The 17903-nt window shown below is 33.5% G+C and overlaps 1 protein-coding gene and 1 pseudogene across 8 annotated transcripts in view; both read right to left on the bottom strand.

Annotated features, from left to right (window-relative positions):
• The window catches only part of LOC111407377 (phosphoglucan phosphatase DSP4, amyloplastic-like), a 73033-nt gene extending 59361 nt beyond the window's left edge, over positions 1-13672 (bottom strand). The window contains exons 1-14 of one of the 8 annotated variants that reach the window (XM_023036797.1): positions 13422-13672; positions 13274-13343; positions 13104-13154; positions 12699-12795; positions 12277-12353; positions 12118-12194; positions 11908-11988; positions 10537-10669; positions 9638-9697; positions 8835-8891; positions 7036-7131; positions 6337-6396; positions 5554-5661; positions 4586-4906 (exon numbers count right to left, since the gene is read on the bottom strand). In XM_023036797.1, the coding sequence (XP_022892565.1) occupies positions 4778-4906; positions 5554-5661; positions 6337-6396; positions 7036-7131; positions 8835-8891; positions 9638-9697; positions 10537-10669; positions 11908-11988; positions 12118-12194; positions 12277-12353; positions 12699-12795; positions 13104-13154; positions 13274-13343; positions 13422-13660 (1335 nt within the window). In that variant the 5' untranslated portion in view covers positions 13661-13672 and the 3' untranslated portion in view covers positions 4586-4777. Of the gene's footprint in view, positions 1-4585; positions 4907-5553; positions 5662-6336; positions 6397-7035; positions 7132-8834; positions 8892-9637; positions 9698-10536; positions 10670-11907; positions 11989-12117; positions 12195-12276; positions 12354-12698; positions 12796-13103; positions 13155-13273; positions 13344-13421 lie in introns of those variants that run through there. The other 7 variants (XM_023036800.1, XM_023036803.1, XM_023036799.1 and 4 more) reach the window with 7 other exon arrangements.
• LOC111407378 overlaps positions 1-17903 on the bottom strand; it is a 49708-nt pseudogene that overhangs the window by 23305 nt on the left and 8500 nt on the right.

Genomic DNA, 17903 nt, shown 5'->3' with positions numbered 1-17903 from the left:
CACGCATCCAGGTTTTTTAAATGCACAATTTAAAAATCTGCTATCATGTTTATTTGTGCAAATGTCAGGTTTCCACCCCCAATTAAAACCCTATCCCATCCACCCAATTAAAACCTAAATTACTTTCTCTCTCATCTTCCCCTTTCCTTCCCATCTTCTTTCTTTATATCCTCTCCCCACACATCGTCGCCGTTGCCAAGCACCGTCGCCGGAGCACCGCCCCGAAGCCAACTCTATTCTGCTCCAAATCCATTTTCATCTCTACCTCCTATCCTTTCTCTGTACTTCATCCACCTTTCATTTCTTCTTCAAATGGAGTTTCGCCTAGAGATCTGGCCGACCAACAGGTCCGATGTGCGCTGCTCTCAGTTCAGCTGCACACGACCCTGCAGAGGTCGCTCATGGCTCCTCGCCACTGGTGGCGCTTTAAGATCAGCGTCGATTGACGCTGCTGCAGCCAGTGGTGATTGCCTCTACTCCAACAGTACTTCTCCCATGCCTCCACTTCCAACGATGCCTGAACTTCGACGGTGTGCAGTGGCATCTACTCCCTAGACATCCGATTCCGGTAATCCAAAAGGACTCTGATTTTTGTTGGTGTCGATGGTGGTGGTTTTGTAGTTGAAAATCTTGGTTTGTTGGTGGTTGAAAATGGTGGTGATTGTGGTTGTTTTGCTAATGGTGTCAACTGCGCTGATGGTAGTAGCGGTGCTCGTGTTGGCAGTGGTGATCTGGGTGGTGGTGTTGAGGTTGGGAGGAAATTGTATTGTTGGGTGTGTTCGGTGGTTGTTTCTGGCTGTGGTTGTGTCCTGGTCGTTGTGATGGTTTCTGGCAGTGGTCGTGTTGGCAATGGAGACGATGGTTATGTTGGTGTGTTTGGTGGTGGCAGTCATGGTGGATTCTAGCTACGGTGGAGGTGGTGTAGGACACAGTGGTAGTTTTTGTTGGTAGTTTGGTTGTGGTCGGCGTATGTTTGTGGTTGTGGTTGTGTTGTGGTTGTGGTTGTGTTGTTGATTATGGTGGTGGCGGTGACGGGTGGGTATCCGTGATTAATTATATTTGGTGTCTGTGACCAATTATTTGGTCCTCTGTGAGTGAGTGTTAATCTGTGACGTTGAAATTTATCATTTTGACTAAAAAAGTAATCTGTGACCATCAAAGTTGAAATTACGTGACCTCCGATCTATAATTTTTTGGATGTGTGACCAATGACATAAAATGTGGCCCGTGATTTTTTGATCCATGACCAAATTCTTTGATCTGTGACTTTAAAATAATTTGTGAACTATCAAAATTTTGATTTGTGGCCTCGAAAAAATTTGTGGCCAATTAATTTGATCATATGTGACCGAAAAATAAATTTGTGACCTATAATTGTATATCTGTGACCATTAATCGTGTAATTGTGACTTTATTATCGTTATTTAATAAATATTTTTAATTAATTAGTTAAAATCTGAATTTTGCATTAATCAAACTTGTAACTTGAATTTTGAATTATGTATATTTAAAACATGGTTTGTGTACTCTTCCCTTAGATAAATGGGACGAACGATGTATCACTTCCTGTGATTTTAAATTTAGGAATATGCTATTTGTACTTAATATGATTTTCATAACGGTGTTCATCTCCCTCACATAGAGGGTGCCCACATCAAATAAATTATATTTTATTCAAAATAAGTCCCTCTCAAGTGGACACATTTTTAGAAGATTTTGAAATAAATTTTGTGAATTGCATTAAATATGTTCTTAAAATTAATTTTTAATTTTGACTTAGATTCAAGATTTTAATTCCAGCAGGGATTTATATTTTTCCTCGTAACTCAAAGTTTCTTTTTTTTATCTTTTTTTTTTCAAAATATATTTTTCAATAATGATTTGACACCATTTCAATTACATATTTTTCAATAAAATAACATTACAATTCAAACCCCTGAAATTCTTTAAAATAGAATTATCACTATGCAAACATAAGAAACTAATTAAAATTGAAAATACAGAATCTTCAGAAAAACATATAAATGGCATAAAGCTTATCACTTATATTTATTTATCATATAAATATATCATAAACAATTATCTCTCTAAGTAATTTGACCATTTATCTTCCAAACATCCATTTTCTTTCCTTAACCAAACAAAAATGTCTCTTTGTCTCTTCAAATTCTACGTCCAATAGTAATCCATCGTAATTTTTTTTTAAACCAAACAAGAAATGAATTATCTCACGTGAAATTAAAATTTTGAAAATTCAATTTGACAGAATGGTCTAATATCACTGCATAATCTTACCAATTTTTCAATTTATTTTTTATATTCAAAACATATATTACAAAGTTTATAGACTGTTATTATTATTGTTTTACTTTAATCTCATGATAATAATTTTTTAGATGCTTGTTAAAGGTACTTTGAATTTAATAATTTTTTGTCTGTGTTCATACTTCTTAGTTTAAAGTTAATTTACTATGAATTAGTATAAAATCAGGAGCTCATTTGTATTTGATCGTCATTTTCATTATTTTGTTGTACAATATTTTGCAGTCAACATTTTTTGTACATACATCACTCAAATACACATTCAATTTTGTTTTAAATAGTTGTAGTGAGAAAATGATCAAAGAAACGAACATAGCCTTTTGCCATTGTATTATAATTTAGTATATCAAACCTTACTTATAATTTGTATTGCATGTTAACTTTTGACATTTTGTTATTTTCCTCTTCAAATTTTGGAGTTTATTTGTTTGTATTAGATTCTCCATGATTATATTAAAACTCTCTATAAGAATGCTTAAATAAGAATACGATGATTTTTCTTCAATAGGACCCCGTATTTAAAGTTGATATAAGGCCCTCAAAATATTAGGGTCGGTCCTGACTTTTATCAAAACTCTTGAGGTGAATCTATGGTGGCAAACGAAGTACGTACATACTCCAATCTTTATTTGTCATGACTAAGGTCTTTCAACAATACCGTCAACAACAAATATTCTGTATCTCACTCAATCTCCTTATCAACATATTTGGCTAAACTTAAAAGTAACTTACGTCAAATGTAGGCCTCTAAATTTCAGAAAACAAGTCACTTCTAAGCTTCCTCTTAAACCGGTAAGCAGGGCGAAGTATCACCACAAAAATAATGGAAACATGTTAATTGTTATGGTACCATCAATGACAAAAAGTAAAGGACCACGGCTGAGGGATGTAAAACATCATTTTGCCTTCCATTAGAAGTACAATACAACTAGTACAATAAGCATAACATGTATTATTGCGTTTCCTGCATCGGTACAGGAGATTTTTGAGAAGTAACGATTTGTATACTACTCTATACATATAATTATTATCTCTTATGCTGGCATAACTAGTCATCGGGACACGCTTCAAGAAACTGTCTAATCATGCTACGTTCATTGGTCGTAAGATCAGGGTCGTCACCAGTTAGTCTATTCCGAATTGCAGCATCAATGCTACTGGGATTATCATCAAACACCTGCATACGAAGAGTGAACTTGATATTCGAGCGTATGTTACAGCAACCCGCCTAATAGTTCAATGAGCGTTTGAAAATAAATTTGAGCAAAAAGCTGCATTGTTTGAATGTAAATGTAGAGAGTGGTTCTACTAAATCTTTACCAAAGCTTAAAGTATGCCCAAGTTCAATAGTTTTCCAATAACCATATGATGTGTTTGGTATATCGAATTAGACTATATAAAGAATTAAGTATAACATTGGGTGGATTTATAGACTGTTATTATTATTGTTTTACTTTAATCTCATGATAATAATTTTTTAGATGCTTGTTAAAGGTACTTTGAATTTAATAATTTTTTGTCTGTGTTCATACTTCTTAGTTTAAAGTTAATTTACTATGAATTAGTATAAAATCAGGAGCTCATTTGTATTTGATCGTCATTTTCATTATTTTGTTGTACAATATTTTGCAGTCAACATTTTTTGTACATACATCACTCAAATACACATTCAATTTTGTTTTAAATAGTTGTAGTGAGAAAATGATCAAAGAAACGAACATAGCCTTTTGCCATTGTATTATAATTTAGTATATCAAACCTTACTTATAATTTGTATTGCATGTTAACTTTTGACATTTTGTTATTTTCCTCTTCAAATTTTGGAGTTTATTTGTTTGTATTAGATTCTCCATGATTATATTAAAACTCTCTATAAGAATGCTTAAATAAGAATACGATGATTTTTCTTCAATAGGACCCCGTATTTAAAGTTGATATAAGGCCCTCAAAATATTAGGGTCGGTCCTGACTTTTATCAAAACTCTTGAGGTGAATCTATGGTGGCAAACGAAGTACGTACATACTCCAATCTTTATTTGTCATGACTAAGGTCTTTCAACAATACCGTCAACAACAAATATTCTGTATCTCACTCAATCTCCTTATCAACATATTTGGCTAAACTTAAAAGTAACTTACGTCAAATGTAGGCCTCTAAATTTCAGAAAACAAGTCACTTCTAAGCTTCCTCTTAAACCGGTAAGCAGGGCGAAGTATCACCACAAAAATAATGGAAACATGTTAATTGTTATGGTACCATCAATGACAAAAAGTAAAGGACCACGGCTGAGGGATGTAAAACATCATTTTGCCTTCCATTAGAAGTACAATACAACTAGTACAATAAGCATAACATGTATTATTGCGTTTCCTGCATCGGTACAGGAGATTTTTGAGAAGTAACGATTTGTATACTACTCTATACATATAATTATTATCTCTTATGCTGGCATAACTAGTCATCGGGACACGCTTCAAGAAACTGTCTAATCATGCTACGTTCATTGGTCGTAAGATCAGGGTCGTCACCAGTTAGTCTATTCCGAATTGCAGCATCAATGCTACTGGGATTATCATCAAACACCTGCATACGAAGAGTGAACTTGATATTCGAGCGTATGTTACAGCAACCCGCCTAATAGTTCAATGAGCGTTTGAAAATAAATTTGAGCAAAAAGCTGCATTGTTTGAATGTAAATGTAGAGAGTGGTTCTACTAAATCTTTACCAAAGCTTAAAGTATGCCCAAGTTCAATAGTTTTCCAATAACCATATGATGTGTTTGGTATATCGAATTAGACTATATAAAGAATTAAGTATAACATTGGGTGGATATACTACGAACAAAGTAATACTATGGTGAAAGGTTAAATAGAATGTTACTTGTATAGCATAATATGAAGCGAGTACGTGGGTTTAAACCGGATAAGAAAGATTGAAAATTCCACTCTTTTTGAACTAAAACTTTTAAATACTATCGACCACCTTTTTCCACTCTAATACACTTTAATCGAGTGTGCCAAGTACAGTCATAATGTTCCTTAGATCTTGTGCTTCAACTACTGATTTATTTTGATACTGACTGAAAATGAACTTTTTCCTTTAAAGCTGTTAAATAGAGCCTTCAAAGAAGGGTCAAACAGCAATTACTTTATGCAGGATGAGGCCCCATTAGCAGCATTACATGCATTTCTTAGGAATAAGGACTGAAAAATATTAGGCGAAATGATACCTTAACATAATTGTTTATATGACCATCTATGTTGGGGCAAGTGACGAGCTCGTACGTATTGCACATCCACTCACCGTCAACAATGTACTTGTACTCATAGCGTCCTTCCTGTTTTAAAGAAAAAAGCCAATGATTTAATTGCAATGAATTTAATAAAGTTACACTTCTTTTCGATGAATCTAGTTCAAAAGCTTAGGATGCGGTTGGTTTCCATTTTCATTTTCAAAACGATTTTTAGTTTTCCCTGCAAACGGCCCATTTTTCGCGTTTTGAGCGTTTTCAACATTTATAACTGAAAACGCTAAAAAGTCATTTTGCGTTTTCAGTTATAAATTTTAACTCGTTTTCAAAAATGCGTTTTCGAAAACGATGGACCAAATGCGTTTTCAGCATTTTTGAAAACGGAAAATGGGCCGAAAATGACAAACCAACCACGGCCTTAGCAATTGCAGAGAAGTATATTCCACAAAAAGTGTCCATCAACTATTGAAGATCAAGCGTATGTGATCGTAAATCAACAAATGACTGTGCAATGATCCATATCAAATTTAATAAACCAAAAGACTATGATTACATAAAGAGAATAAATTGGATGGCAGTTGAATGCAAAATATGGCTTCATGTTATCAAATATCAGTACACATTTTGATCCAAAATGCTACCTTGAAAGAGAAATAAATGAACTTGAAAGCCTTTAGAATCACTTTCAAAACAAAGAAACAAACAAACCAGTGTAGAAGAGATATAGTACACAAGAACTAATAAGAATTTCAATATACTTACTGGCAATTCTCTATGGAGAATCCATATACCTTGTTCCTCATCATATTTCAAAGGTATTCTCTGACAAGAATTGTAAGAAAAATTATCAACAAAATCGTATGTATTATTAAATAACATGAGCTATCACGCAGAAGAAGCCATATAGCGAATTATCATAACAAAATCACATCAATTTTGTTTCTAAGTTCTCTACGCATCCAAAAGTTAATATCAAGTCAATACATGAAAATTTAACTCCCATTTACACAATACATCGAACTTCTGTGAACTGAGCATATGAAAATGGGTGTGGTAGAAATAGGAGAGGCAAATTTACAAATAAAGGATACTTGAAGCTCAGAATAATTGGTTTCATCACTTTTGAACATATTACTCAATACAACTTAATACTTCTTTCAGGCAATTGATATACTTTGGGCACAGACAGCTGAACAGAAAATTGAAGTCAATGAAGAAAATCAATTTAGGTAGGGAAACTAGTATACAGTTGAGAATTCCCAGTGGATGTAGCTAAATATTGATTCTAGATAGTGATTCAAATTGAAGAATACATTTGTCTCACGCAAAGACAAACCCACTCAACATTTTTTTGTTGCCAAATCTAACTTCACAGATTTTCTCCAGGTCAACAATAAATAGTTCAATTGGTTAGACATTCCGGAAAAAGGTTACTATCTGCCAGGAGAACTCGACTATTACCTGACCCCATCCAATATCAAGTCCAGAGATTTCCACTGTCGAACAGTGACCGCCATTCCATGTCAATGTTACAGGCATTCTTCTCAGTCCTGTAAGCTTTAAACAGGAGAAAGGTTAATTCAAAAACAATGAAAGAGGTTTAGCTCTATCCCCATGCATATGGGAAAAAAACATAGCCCAGAGAAAACACTAAAAAGGCACTGAAACTAATTGTAGTATCCCAGATACGGTGTTGTAAATCATCATGAAGAGAAGTACAAAAACACTAAGAGAAAGATAGCACTGCAACAGATATAATTGATACCTGTAAGCTTTAAACAGGAGAAAGGTTAATTCAAAAACAATGAAAGAGGTTTAGCTCTATCCCCATGCATATGGGAAAAAAACATAGCCCAGAGAAAACACTAAAAAGGCACTGAAACTAATTGTAGTGTCCCAGATACGGTGTTGTAAATCATCATGAAGAGAAGTACAAAAACACTAAGAGAAAGATAGCACTGCAACAGATATAATTGATAAAATACAATATCATTTAGAACTTTTTGTAATAGATTACAAACTGCAAAAACCTGTTCGATTTGGAATTTTCTAGTTAATCTAATTACTTCGAAATTTGAAGTCGTAGTAAACTTCTAGTACAATAAACTGATTCCTTCATTATACATCCATTCCACTGGGAAAAAAAGAAAAGAAAAGAAGTGGAAAACATTATTCTAAACATAAATCAAACAATGATGAACACGTGTTAGAATGTGCCAACATGATCACGCAAGTGAAATCTGAGAGGCGTAATTACAAAACACACCCTTTTCCTTTGGGTCCCAACTCAAATATGATCCCCATGCTTCGTTAGCCCATACTACTCCAGAATGTATCCCTATGGTTAAAATGATAAATCCTAGACTAATAAAATGTGTTAAAAATGTCCATAACACTTTCTGGAAGTGATGATTTCTGACCACTGTTTCAAGAAGTAAATGCACTTAGTCAAGACTTTGGAATTTACTTCTAGTCAAGAATTTGGGCTCATCATTTATAAAAACAATTCAATTTGATGTCAAAATACATACTCCAATTGACTAGCTAGTCATTTTATGAGAATGTGATTAAGCCCCTGTTTGGGTTGTGTAAAAATTAAAATTTTAGGTCAAAATCAATAATTAATTTTAACCACACATTCCATGAGACTTACAACTTTTTAACAACAAATTTTATCTACTTTTATCAAAATTTACTAAAAATCTGATTTTTATCTACACCAAACAAGGGCTAGATTTAAAAGTTTAGAATATTCACATATTTTTTCCATGACAAAATTCATTTTAAATGCATTAAAATCATTAATATAAAAATAAGTTCAATTAAAAGATGGATTTAAACTGAGAAAAGGGGTCCAGGGTGCGCCACAGAGTCCATCAGTTTTCACTTGTTATTTAATATTTCATACAAAATTACATATTAAGCTTCTATTTTCTGACTGGGTTACACCGCTAAACACAAGAAGAAAATAATTTTACTGCAAACGAATCCCTGCAAGTCAAGCAAAGGCACTTCCATATATCAGAAAATATGAAAATATCATCCAAAATCATTATTCAAGTCACCATTTTCAGACCATAATTTTTGGAAGCATGATCAAACAGATCCCAAGATATTGGTTTCTAAAGTGAGTGAGAGCACAATTCATCTTCAATGAATCCAATCCTTAATGGATCAATTTTGCGTGTGAATAAAATTTGTAGTCCAGTGTATTATTAGATAGAATATAAACTTTAAGTTTAAGGGAAACAAGGACTCACAATGTCAGCAGTTGCACTTTTGATGGCATCTAGATTTGGAAAGCACGAACGCTTGCTCTGCAAAGATAGAGAAATAAAGATATGTTTAAAATTGATAGAACGCCAGTTGCTGTAACTTAATAGATGAATTCCTTCCCTGGAAATCTGCAAGAAAACAGCTAAGAACACCGAGAGATCACAAATGGTTTATGAAGATGATTGATTGAACTTTAAAAATACAGAAAATTCCAAGGCTATTAGAGTGGCCTGGTCTCTCCCCCTCTAACTGAAAATCAGTAAAAGTCTACCCACATTCCCCTCCCATCCAGATTTTATTCATTTCCCTTACAACAGCACTATGACCATTATACCCTCTATTAACTAACTGAAGCTGAGCTGGCATCCCTCACTTTGGTTGTAACCACTCCCTTCTTCCTTGCATTTGTGAATCTTATGAGAGGTCTATCAAAAATCTTAGTCTCTAATGAAATCCTTGCTACAAGTAGGTTTCCTTTAGGAAAAGAATTAAGAAAAATGGGACTTGAAATGCAAGTACAACAAAAATTACAAGTGGAATCACAAGAATGAATAGTTTTACTAAATCTGAAGCATAGTTTCTTCCAAATGCTGGGAAGCTTGGTGATTATAGTATAAGGACTCCATCAGCTTCATAAATGTGATTAGATGATGACTCACCAACAATAAAAAAATCAGAATTGGAATAAAAAAGAAGAAACAAAACATTGCTACAGCGGAACACGTCTCAGTTACAAGAAATGTTACTAGTTGATAGGGCGTGTGTAGACAGTGAGAAGAAATATTACCATTAGTAGATTGTGTGCTTCACTGAGCTTGTAGCCTTGAACCCAGAACATATATGCCAACTGTATTTTAAAACAAAAACTTGATAGTTCTTCATGAAAGATATATCAAACATTTCTAATCAAAGTGTCATAAATAATAGTATAACAGAGGAACATGAAATGCAACTGCTGCCACATTACCATCTTAAGAAACTCTGCTTTATTTAATTTTAATTTTTTGTTAGGGCTTGGGGTGGGGTGGAGTGGGGTGGGGTGGGAAGCTTCAGAAGATAGTTTGAAAGGCAAAAACACTTTCCAAATTATTTTTCAGATTTCTTTACGGCAAAGTTTGTCAAACGTTATTCCTCTTCTGACTGCATATCCTTAATCCATCTATTTCACTTTCGACTGGCAATGGATTTTATTGCCATGTGCAAGTGCCAACCATCACAAATTAATGTCACTGGTAAACTGTTTCCTCCCACGTAAACATGCACAGACGAAGGCCACTTGGTTTATCTGGGAAGTGATGCTGACACATTTTCTCATTTAATCTTCCTTCCTAAAATATTAAAATTCTCAAGATTAATTTGTCAGTAAAGAGAACCAAGCCATGATAATCAGAGTTTGGGAAATAACAGCTTCTTATTTGTATACTGCTACACTCTTATGTTCAGAAATATCCAAATATAATGTTTCACAATAATCCAGAGATCATTCAGATCTATGAACATGTCCAATCAATGTTTACATATAATTGCAAATCTGGCCAATCTTCTAGTTCAGAGATACTTAAAAGAAGAAAACATCCTTCCCCGCCCAAAAATAATATTAATAATAAGACTCACCCATATATAATAAATAAAATTAATTATGATAAGTAAAAAGAGCAAGATATTTTTAAAGCCTGTCTTGCCTACCACAACTGCCGGAGCTCTTCCAAGGCCAGCTGTGCAATGTACATAAGTTACACCCCCATTTTGATTAATGGCCTCGTGCAATTTGCTTACAACTGATGGAAGGCGCATCCGCAGATCAAATGCATCGAAATCTCTGATTCATAAAAATGTCAAGTAGAAAACTGAAATATGATTCCATATTATGGGCAAAGTAGTGGAGAAAGCATCTTATATAAATTTTCTGAAAGTGAATGAACGTAAACTCTGAGAGAATAGTCAATGACAGATAGATGTTTAATTCTTTTTTTGCCTGCTGCAATTCTGCTGGACTATACAACAGAACTATCATTTTTCTATCACTCTGCCCTTCAAATAATAACCTTTTTTAGCACAAGCAAAACAGACAAACACTTCCACACATCCCCTTGTGTATGCAGAAAGCAACAGATGCGTGTTTTTTAGACCAGTTATTAGACATGCTACACTTGATAAGATAAGAAATGGAAATGGTAATACACAGTAATACAAACCCAGTACAACATTGTTATAAGCGACAGAGGTAAACGAAAATTATCATCCTACTGTGGTTGTAAATATTTGAGATTATTTTGTCTTCCAATTGGATATAACGAAGGACTGGATGGATGACTAGACTCAAATTTATCAGAAATAAAGCTTAATTTTCTGTATATACATGAACAAATTACAGTAAAAATTCTTTTTCATGGAAAAGGGTAAATACATACATTAAGTATGACTATTTTTACATGTGTGTGTAAACATTTGAGTCAGAGACAAAACCATGTATCTTTTTGTGTTATATGCACATATGCTCGCAAAACAATATAGGTAGCAGAACAGACGTTGCTATAAGTGGAGGAAGAAAGGAACTTATCACACAAAGCAAAATGAGTCTTATGCTTATTAGTTGAACTACTTTGTGTTGAGTAAAGAAAATAATTACATTTTGGAAAAATTCTCTTTCCGCGCAAGTTGTGAAGGATGAAATTGCATTGGAACAGTTGGTAAATGTAATGATCGACAATGGAGAGAAGTAATCCATGTAGCCTACAAAAAATTTCTTAGAGATAAAGGCTAAATTTGTTGTTGTTTTATTATCTTATCCTTGGTTCTAACCACAGAGGTTATAAATTGTCACTTGGAGAGCATTATTACTATAAATAAAAAATAAAAAAAATCTTGGTCACTAAAACAGGAATTATAACATAAAATCCAACAAAAGGTCTAAACAAAAAATGCATACAGAGATATAATGTCACTTTTGAGTTAAGATCACTAAAACATGCTTGCTTGCTTACAAATGAAAATTTCAAAATTGAAGCTTATCAACTCAAATTAACCTCTTTCCATTCTTATAATTCTATTACCAACCTTATTTCGGCACGTAAATGTTGAACGTCACTGCAGCTGTTGGCATATTCACGGATGGCACTGATATCAACGCCAAAATATCTAAAGAACTGTGGTCAAGGACATAAACAAAAACCTCATAATTCCAGAAGGACATGTAGGAATTCATCTCAATAGCTTAACCGCTATATTTAATACCATATAACTAACTTATATGAATTTGTTGGATACTCAAGATCAGAATCTTGTTGTAAGCAAAATATAGTTTTCGCTCCAATGCTGCGAAGCTTATCAACATCTTCAGGAGTCTATCATACGTGAAGTGAAGCACAATTCAAAACATAACTGACGAAAATATAACATCTTTGTACACTTGGAAGCGTTTATTACCTGAAGGCAGGATCCCACAATCAAGTCAGGACGAATGAAGTTGTAATTCATTCCAAGTTCATGTCTATAGGTTAAGACTGTAGAAATACAATTATAATGTAAAGATTAGCCTATTTATAGAACTCATCAAACGTAATATGGTCAGAAGCTTTTCACAAGAAGAAAATTACTTCTTGTAACTTTCATAGACTGGACTCCGTAAATGTCATACACTTGGATTTACAAAATACAATTTCACTACAGAAGAGATGTGGAAAGATCCTACAAATGCTGCTTTCTTGTAAAGTAGTGGTATTACAATTATAATAAATCTTTTATACAGGACATTAAATTATTTGTCCCAACGTCTGCTCTGCAATTACTTTATGCTAGTTGAACATTCTTACGTAAATAACCTAGTATCAAGTATATGCTTCACTCACCAGCTCCCATTGCTGCAGTCATGTCATGACTGTACGTTTCAGATTTTTCATTTTTCTCTGTGTCGCTATCAGTGTTGGATGCAGAACCAGATACTGCCTAAAGAAGTGCGTTTAAAACAATTAGAAAATTAATGCATTCAATGAAAAATTGAACTGTTGTTTTTCTATATAAAAAGTAATTTTAATCTTCCATAACTAAACCCCAAGAATAAAAGAAAGAAAACATATAGAATTAATTATAATAATTCGAATCAGCTGAAACTGTAGGCCAGCCTATAATTGTTTAGCTAGCTCAAAAAGTGAAACATATTCAATGAGTAAAAGAATTGACTAAAGAATCACTCCAAATAAAGATCCCTTTATTTAATAAAATAAAATCCCTTTATTAATCGAATCAAAGCTAACCTTCAAAACATTAACTTGTGTCTGTGATAAATTAAAACCTCTATCCATACCCTGAATCACAATAATGAAAATAAATAGCACATTAATTAGCACATATTACCATCCATATAGAAATGTATATTCGATAATTTTGAATTTTCATTGCTCGCCTAGATTTTAATTTCTCTTACCTGGAAAGTGACAGGAAATTGACGATTTCTGGAATAGTTTTTGAAGCTCTGCAGAGGTAAAGAAGAGGATCTGAAACACAAAATATCAACATATATGAAATGATTAATTTAATACAAAATCAACAAGCACGTCTAATTTAGCACAAACCTTGCAAAATTTGGAAGGCAATTCATCTGAAACTGCAGCGAAGCTGAGTGGTGACTGGTGAGTGAATCTGATACTCTTCGTGTTCGTGTGTTTGAGAGAGCGATAGAGAGAGGGAAAAAAATCCAGTGGCAGTTTCTGGATGATAATTTCAGTTTCTTTCGGTTGAATCGAACTTTCTTCCTGTTAAAAGACAAATATTCACGCATCAAAATATCTGACAGAGAATATCTCAATTCCATTCAAAGTATTAATTACTCTCTACAACGCGGACGAGTTAATTAAGAGCCGTACCGATTTTAAATCAATTAAAATCAATTTTTTTATCGTTATTTTATTATTTCAATCATTATTTTTGAATTCTTTTCTTACAAATAGAGCCCACTTTATCTCTAACGATCAAAAAAATCAATTATCAAAATCCCTACCAAAGAAACATTAAATCATTGGTCATTGAACTTATTTACTTCATCAGTTAACTTTTAAATATATATATGTTGACCTTGCTTGCTTTTTGTTAGGGCGACGTGGACAACATATACTAATCCCACTTGTGCACACATAAATATATTTCGACACAAGAGAATAGGGCGCTAGGTAATAATGCTCCGGATTTGGACGTGGGTGATGCCTTATAGCATGAGACAAATATGTTCGGGCTCCGACAATATATTTACGATCTGTTGTTGAAGTAATAAACGATCATCAATAATTTGGAGAAAGCAAATTAATCTAAACTAAAGCTAAAACAAGTGTATAATCAACAAGAAAGAAAATCCACGTGGCCTCATCTTTTTGGTCGAAGCATACCATCCTAGGCCTTCAATTCGACATTTCTAGTCTGTAGCACATTTAATGTTCTTACAAAGAGCAACAACCCTATTGCCTAAAATGACAAGACAAGACATGATATTTTACTCGTTACAAAAGTCATCAATGAGCAATCATTTCAAAATGATCTCCTACATAAATTCAGAATCCTTTTGTGTAGGTCGTCATTTACTATACTTGAGTTTCGACTTTGACTTGTGTCGAACTTCATCACCTCGCTAGACAACTGATTTCCTCGCTACGAGGCTTCGGCATATTGATAGAGGACTACTTTGGTGGATGTGATTTTCCATGAGTAGGTCGGCTAGTTGACTAATTGACAAATGGGTCTCGATGGGTTGCCACTTGGAGCCAAATGTGACGAGGTGTAACAATTTATTTATTATTTCAATATATTTTGTAAAGTAGTGACTGACATCGTAAACTTTGTCCAACTATATGGTGTTCTCAAATTGTCACTAAATTTTCGCTTTTGTTATTAGATGGCCATTAAACTTTAAATATTACTCAACTTTTTAAAGTGTTTCTCCATAAAATAAATAACCTGCAAAATTTTAAAACTTGAATTATCTTTCCTTAGCCTATTCCTGCCTTGTGTTGACATATTTTCATGTTTGGAATTTTCTGGTATCGTGATAATATTGATTTGACTTTTAATAATGAGTTGGATTATAACTTTACAATGTCAAGAGTCAATTGATGGCGATGGTCATAACTAGATTATTGGAGTTGGTGCACCTTATTTGTTTAGATCCATGTCTTCACGAGATGAATGAGTGTAGTTGCGTTAGATTTTCATGATGGATGGAAATTATATATATGCATGTTATGTCTAGGTTCACTCTAAACATTTCAAGATTGCCCAAGAGTCATTACTACAATTTCGATGGTGTTGCTAAAGATTTAGTCTAAGTGTGATTGATTCATAAGCCCTTTTGCGTTTCGTACACAGAGAAGATTTTTATACCCTTGTTTGTTTCCAATTGTTCGAAGAAAATAATGCATTTTTTGACCTTTTTTTGCCAGCACATGGGACCCATTATAAGAGAAGAAGTTAACAATCACGATTGACGGTGGAGCAACGGTCCGATAATGGATTAAAATTGGATAGAAAAATTGAAAACAAACAAGGGATATTATAACTTCAAGTGATACTTGGTGAACTATCACTTCAATCTCATTATAGTTTTACATTCTATTTTGATGTGCCTTAGTATATTGAATCCAACTTAAGCGGTTAGACAATATTTCAAATCTAAACCAAATCGCTCAATGGCCCAAACCAAACCTAATCGTTATTAGCAATTTGGTTTAATATAATCACTGTTTCCTGTTATTCAATTCAAAAATTGTGTATCGAAAATTGAACATCACCTTGTTTTAACTTTTGAGGACTAGAATGAAATTTTGACTTCGTTATAGCCCAAGTTCAATTAAATCATATCCGTGAAAAATAGTTGTAGATGCTTATTTTTAATATTGTAAGTGTGTGATGAATGGTTTGAAGTTTCTAATGACTATGTAGAATCACAAGAAAATATTCAATCATTAGAAATATTTTAAATTCATAAACAACGAACAAACGCGACAGGAAGTTCTGTCACCATTTGACAATACAATTGGTCCCAGCTAGATAAAGTTAGCGCATTGACCTACCACGTAGGATTTTTATTGTCAATATCAACATCTCCTCTAGCAAAATCCATCGGAATGATGGACAACAATCACGTTTAAAAGTTGAGTGACCATGAAAAATCTTTAAAGTTCAGTGAGGAGTAGTAATATAAAGAAAATTCAGTGATCGGTGATTTATTAACTCCTAAGGATAAGCTAAATGCACAAAGTTTACAATTATAAGTGGGCTGGTTTTCAAATATTTGAGTAGTTCCTACTCATTCATCACGTTTTTAAGCTTTTTGGATCCATTTTGAGTATTTTTCAACTAATGCTGTTGTAAATACTGCTTCTACTTCAGGTAATCATTTTGTCTCTTGTTGTTACACTGCTGCTTCTTTCACCAGCCAGTCGCCTCGGATCGTTGACACTGGAACAGCAGATCACTTGATATGGTCCCTCACTTTTTACTTCAATTCATTTACATATCAAACCTTCCCTATTTTGCTTACCAAATAATCAGTATGTCCCTATTAGCTTTACTGAAATTGTTATTCTTTCTTCTTAAGTCCTTATAATGCTCTTTATGTTCCTTCTTTAATATTAATCTTATTTCTGCTTCTAGATTAACTAGAGATTACTCCATTGGCTTGTTTTTCTTCCAATCTAAATGAATTTTACAGGACCTCGGCAATTGGAATATGATTAGGCTTGCCGAAGTTTGATCTGGTCTATACCATCTACTAAATTTTTCGACTGATACAAATAAGAGGTTACTTGATTCAACCAGTTTGCCTTCTACACATCTGGCCGACAACACTTGCACTATCAATCTTGCTCGATGACACCTTCATTTGGGACACATTTTCCCTTCTAGGTTACAAGTCATTAGTATGCTTGATCCTTCTGTAAAAACAACTCACAATCATGTATGTCAGATTTGTCCCTTAGACAAACGAAATTATGTTTCTTTTGAGTAATTTTCAAATAAACAAGATATACTAGCATTGGAAAAGGTCATCGTGACCTAATTTTGAGGTAACTCGTGTTATACAGTTATCATAGTTAAAAGTAAAATTACTTGATCAATTCTTTTTGCTTGCCTTATAATTTTTTTGAAAAAAGTTTTTAGTACAATATAGACTTGTTAATTGATGAGTGTGTTTCATTATCATAATAATGCTACTTAATCTTGATATTTCATGTGATTCTTTAAGTTTTAGAATGTTTTGATTTGTGTTTTCATGTTATTTTATAGGTTATGCAAATTGATTTGAATGATGGGAAATTCGGAGAAAATAGTGATTTGGCATGAACCTAGGAGAACTTGATGTTAATATGGTGAAACTTCATTATTGGAGGCTAAATTGAAATTTAAAAAAAATGAATGACAACTAAAAATGGTGAAATTCAAAGTTTGAGGACTCAATTGCAAACTTTTCAATAGTTGATTCAGACCTTAAAGTGATAGTTGAAGAGTTTTAGGAGTCAACGGGATGCAATTAAAAGTAAAAAATGAGTGAAATATGATCCAAAAATTTTGACAAATAAATTTTTAACTACATAAGTATGTTACAAATTTTTAGCCAGAGATTGAGACCCATTTTTGATATAGTAAATATTCAATTGGAAAACGTTATCTACAAGAAAGATGTAGCTCTTTGAGTTATCTTTCCAACGCACTTTGAATCACTTCAATTGGATATCGAGAGAAAAAGTTATGATAAAAATACTAAAAGATGCGCAGTACTAAATTTTTACCCATAAGTGGCACCGCAGCTCCCTATCGCTGAATATTCAACAGCATCGCAGTGCCAAAGTGCCATGCTTGTGGTGCTGGGGCGCCACTAGGCGAGAAAAAGATTTTTGATTTTTTTGTACTCTTTTCTTGGCCTAATCCAATCTCAACCCTTCCAAGGCTTCATGATACTATAAATGCAAACCTTTTTGAGAGAAAATTGAGAGGACAAAATTCAAGAAATCAAGGAGGCTAAGGCAACTTGGCGAAGAAAATTGATTCAACCATCCCCCCCCCCCCGC

The sequence above is a fragment of the Olea europaea genome, chromosome 13, assembly GCF_002742605.1.
Source record: "Olea europaea var. sylvestris chromosome 13, O_europaea_v1, whole genome shotgun sequence".
NCBI lineage: Eukaryota > Viridiplantae > Streptophyta > Magnoliopsida > Lamiales > Oleaceae > Olea > Olea europaea.
The sequence above is the reverse complement of the archived record's forward strand: the minus strand, read 5'-3'. Positions and strand labels throughout refer to the sequence as shown.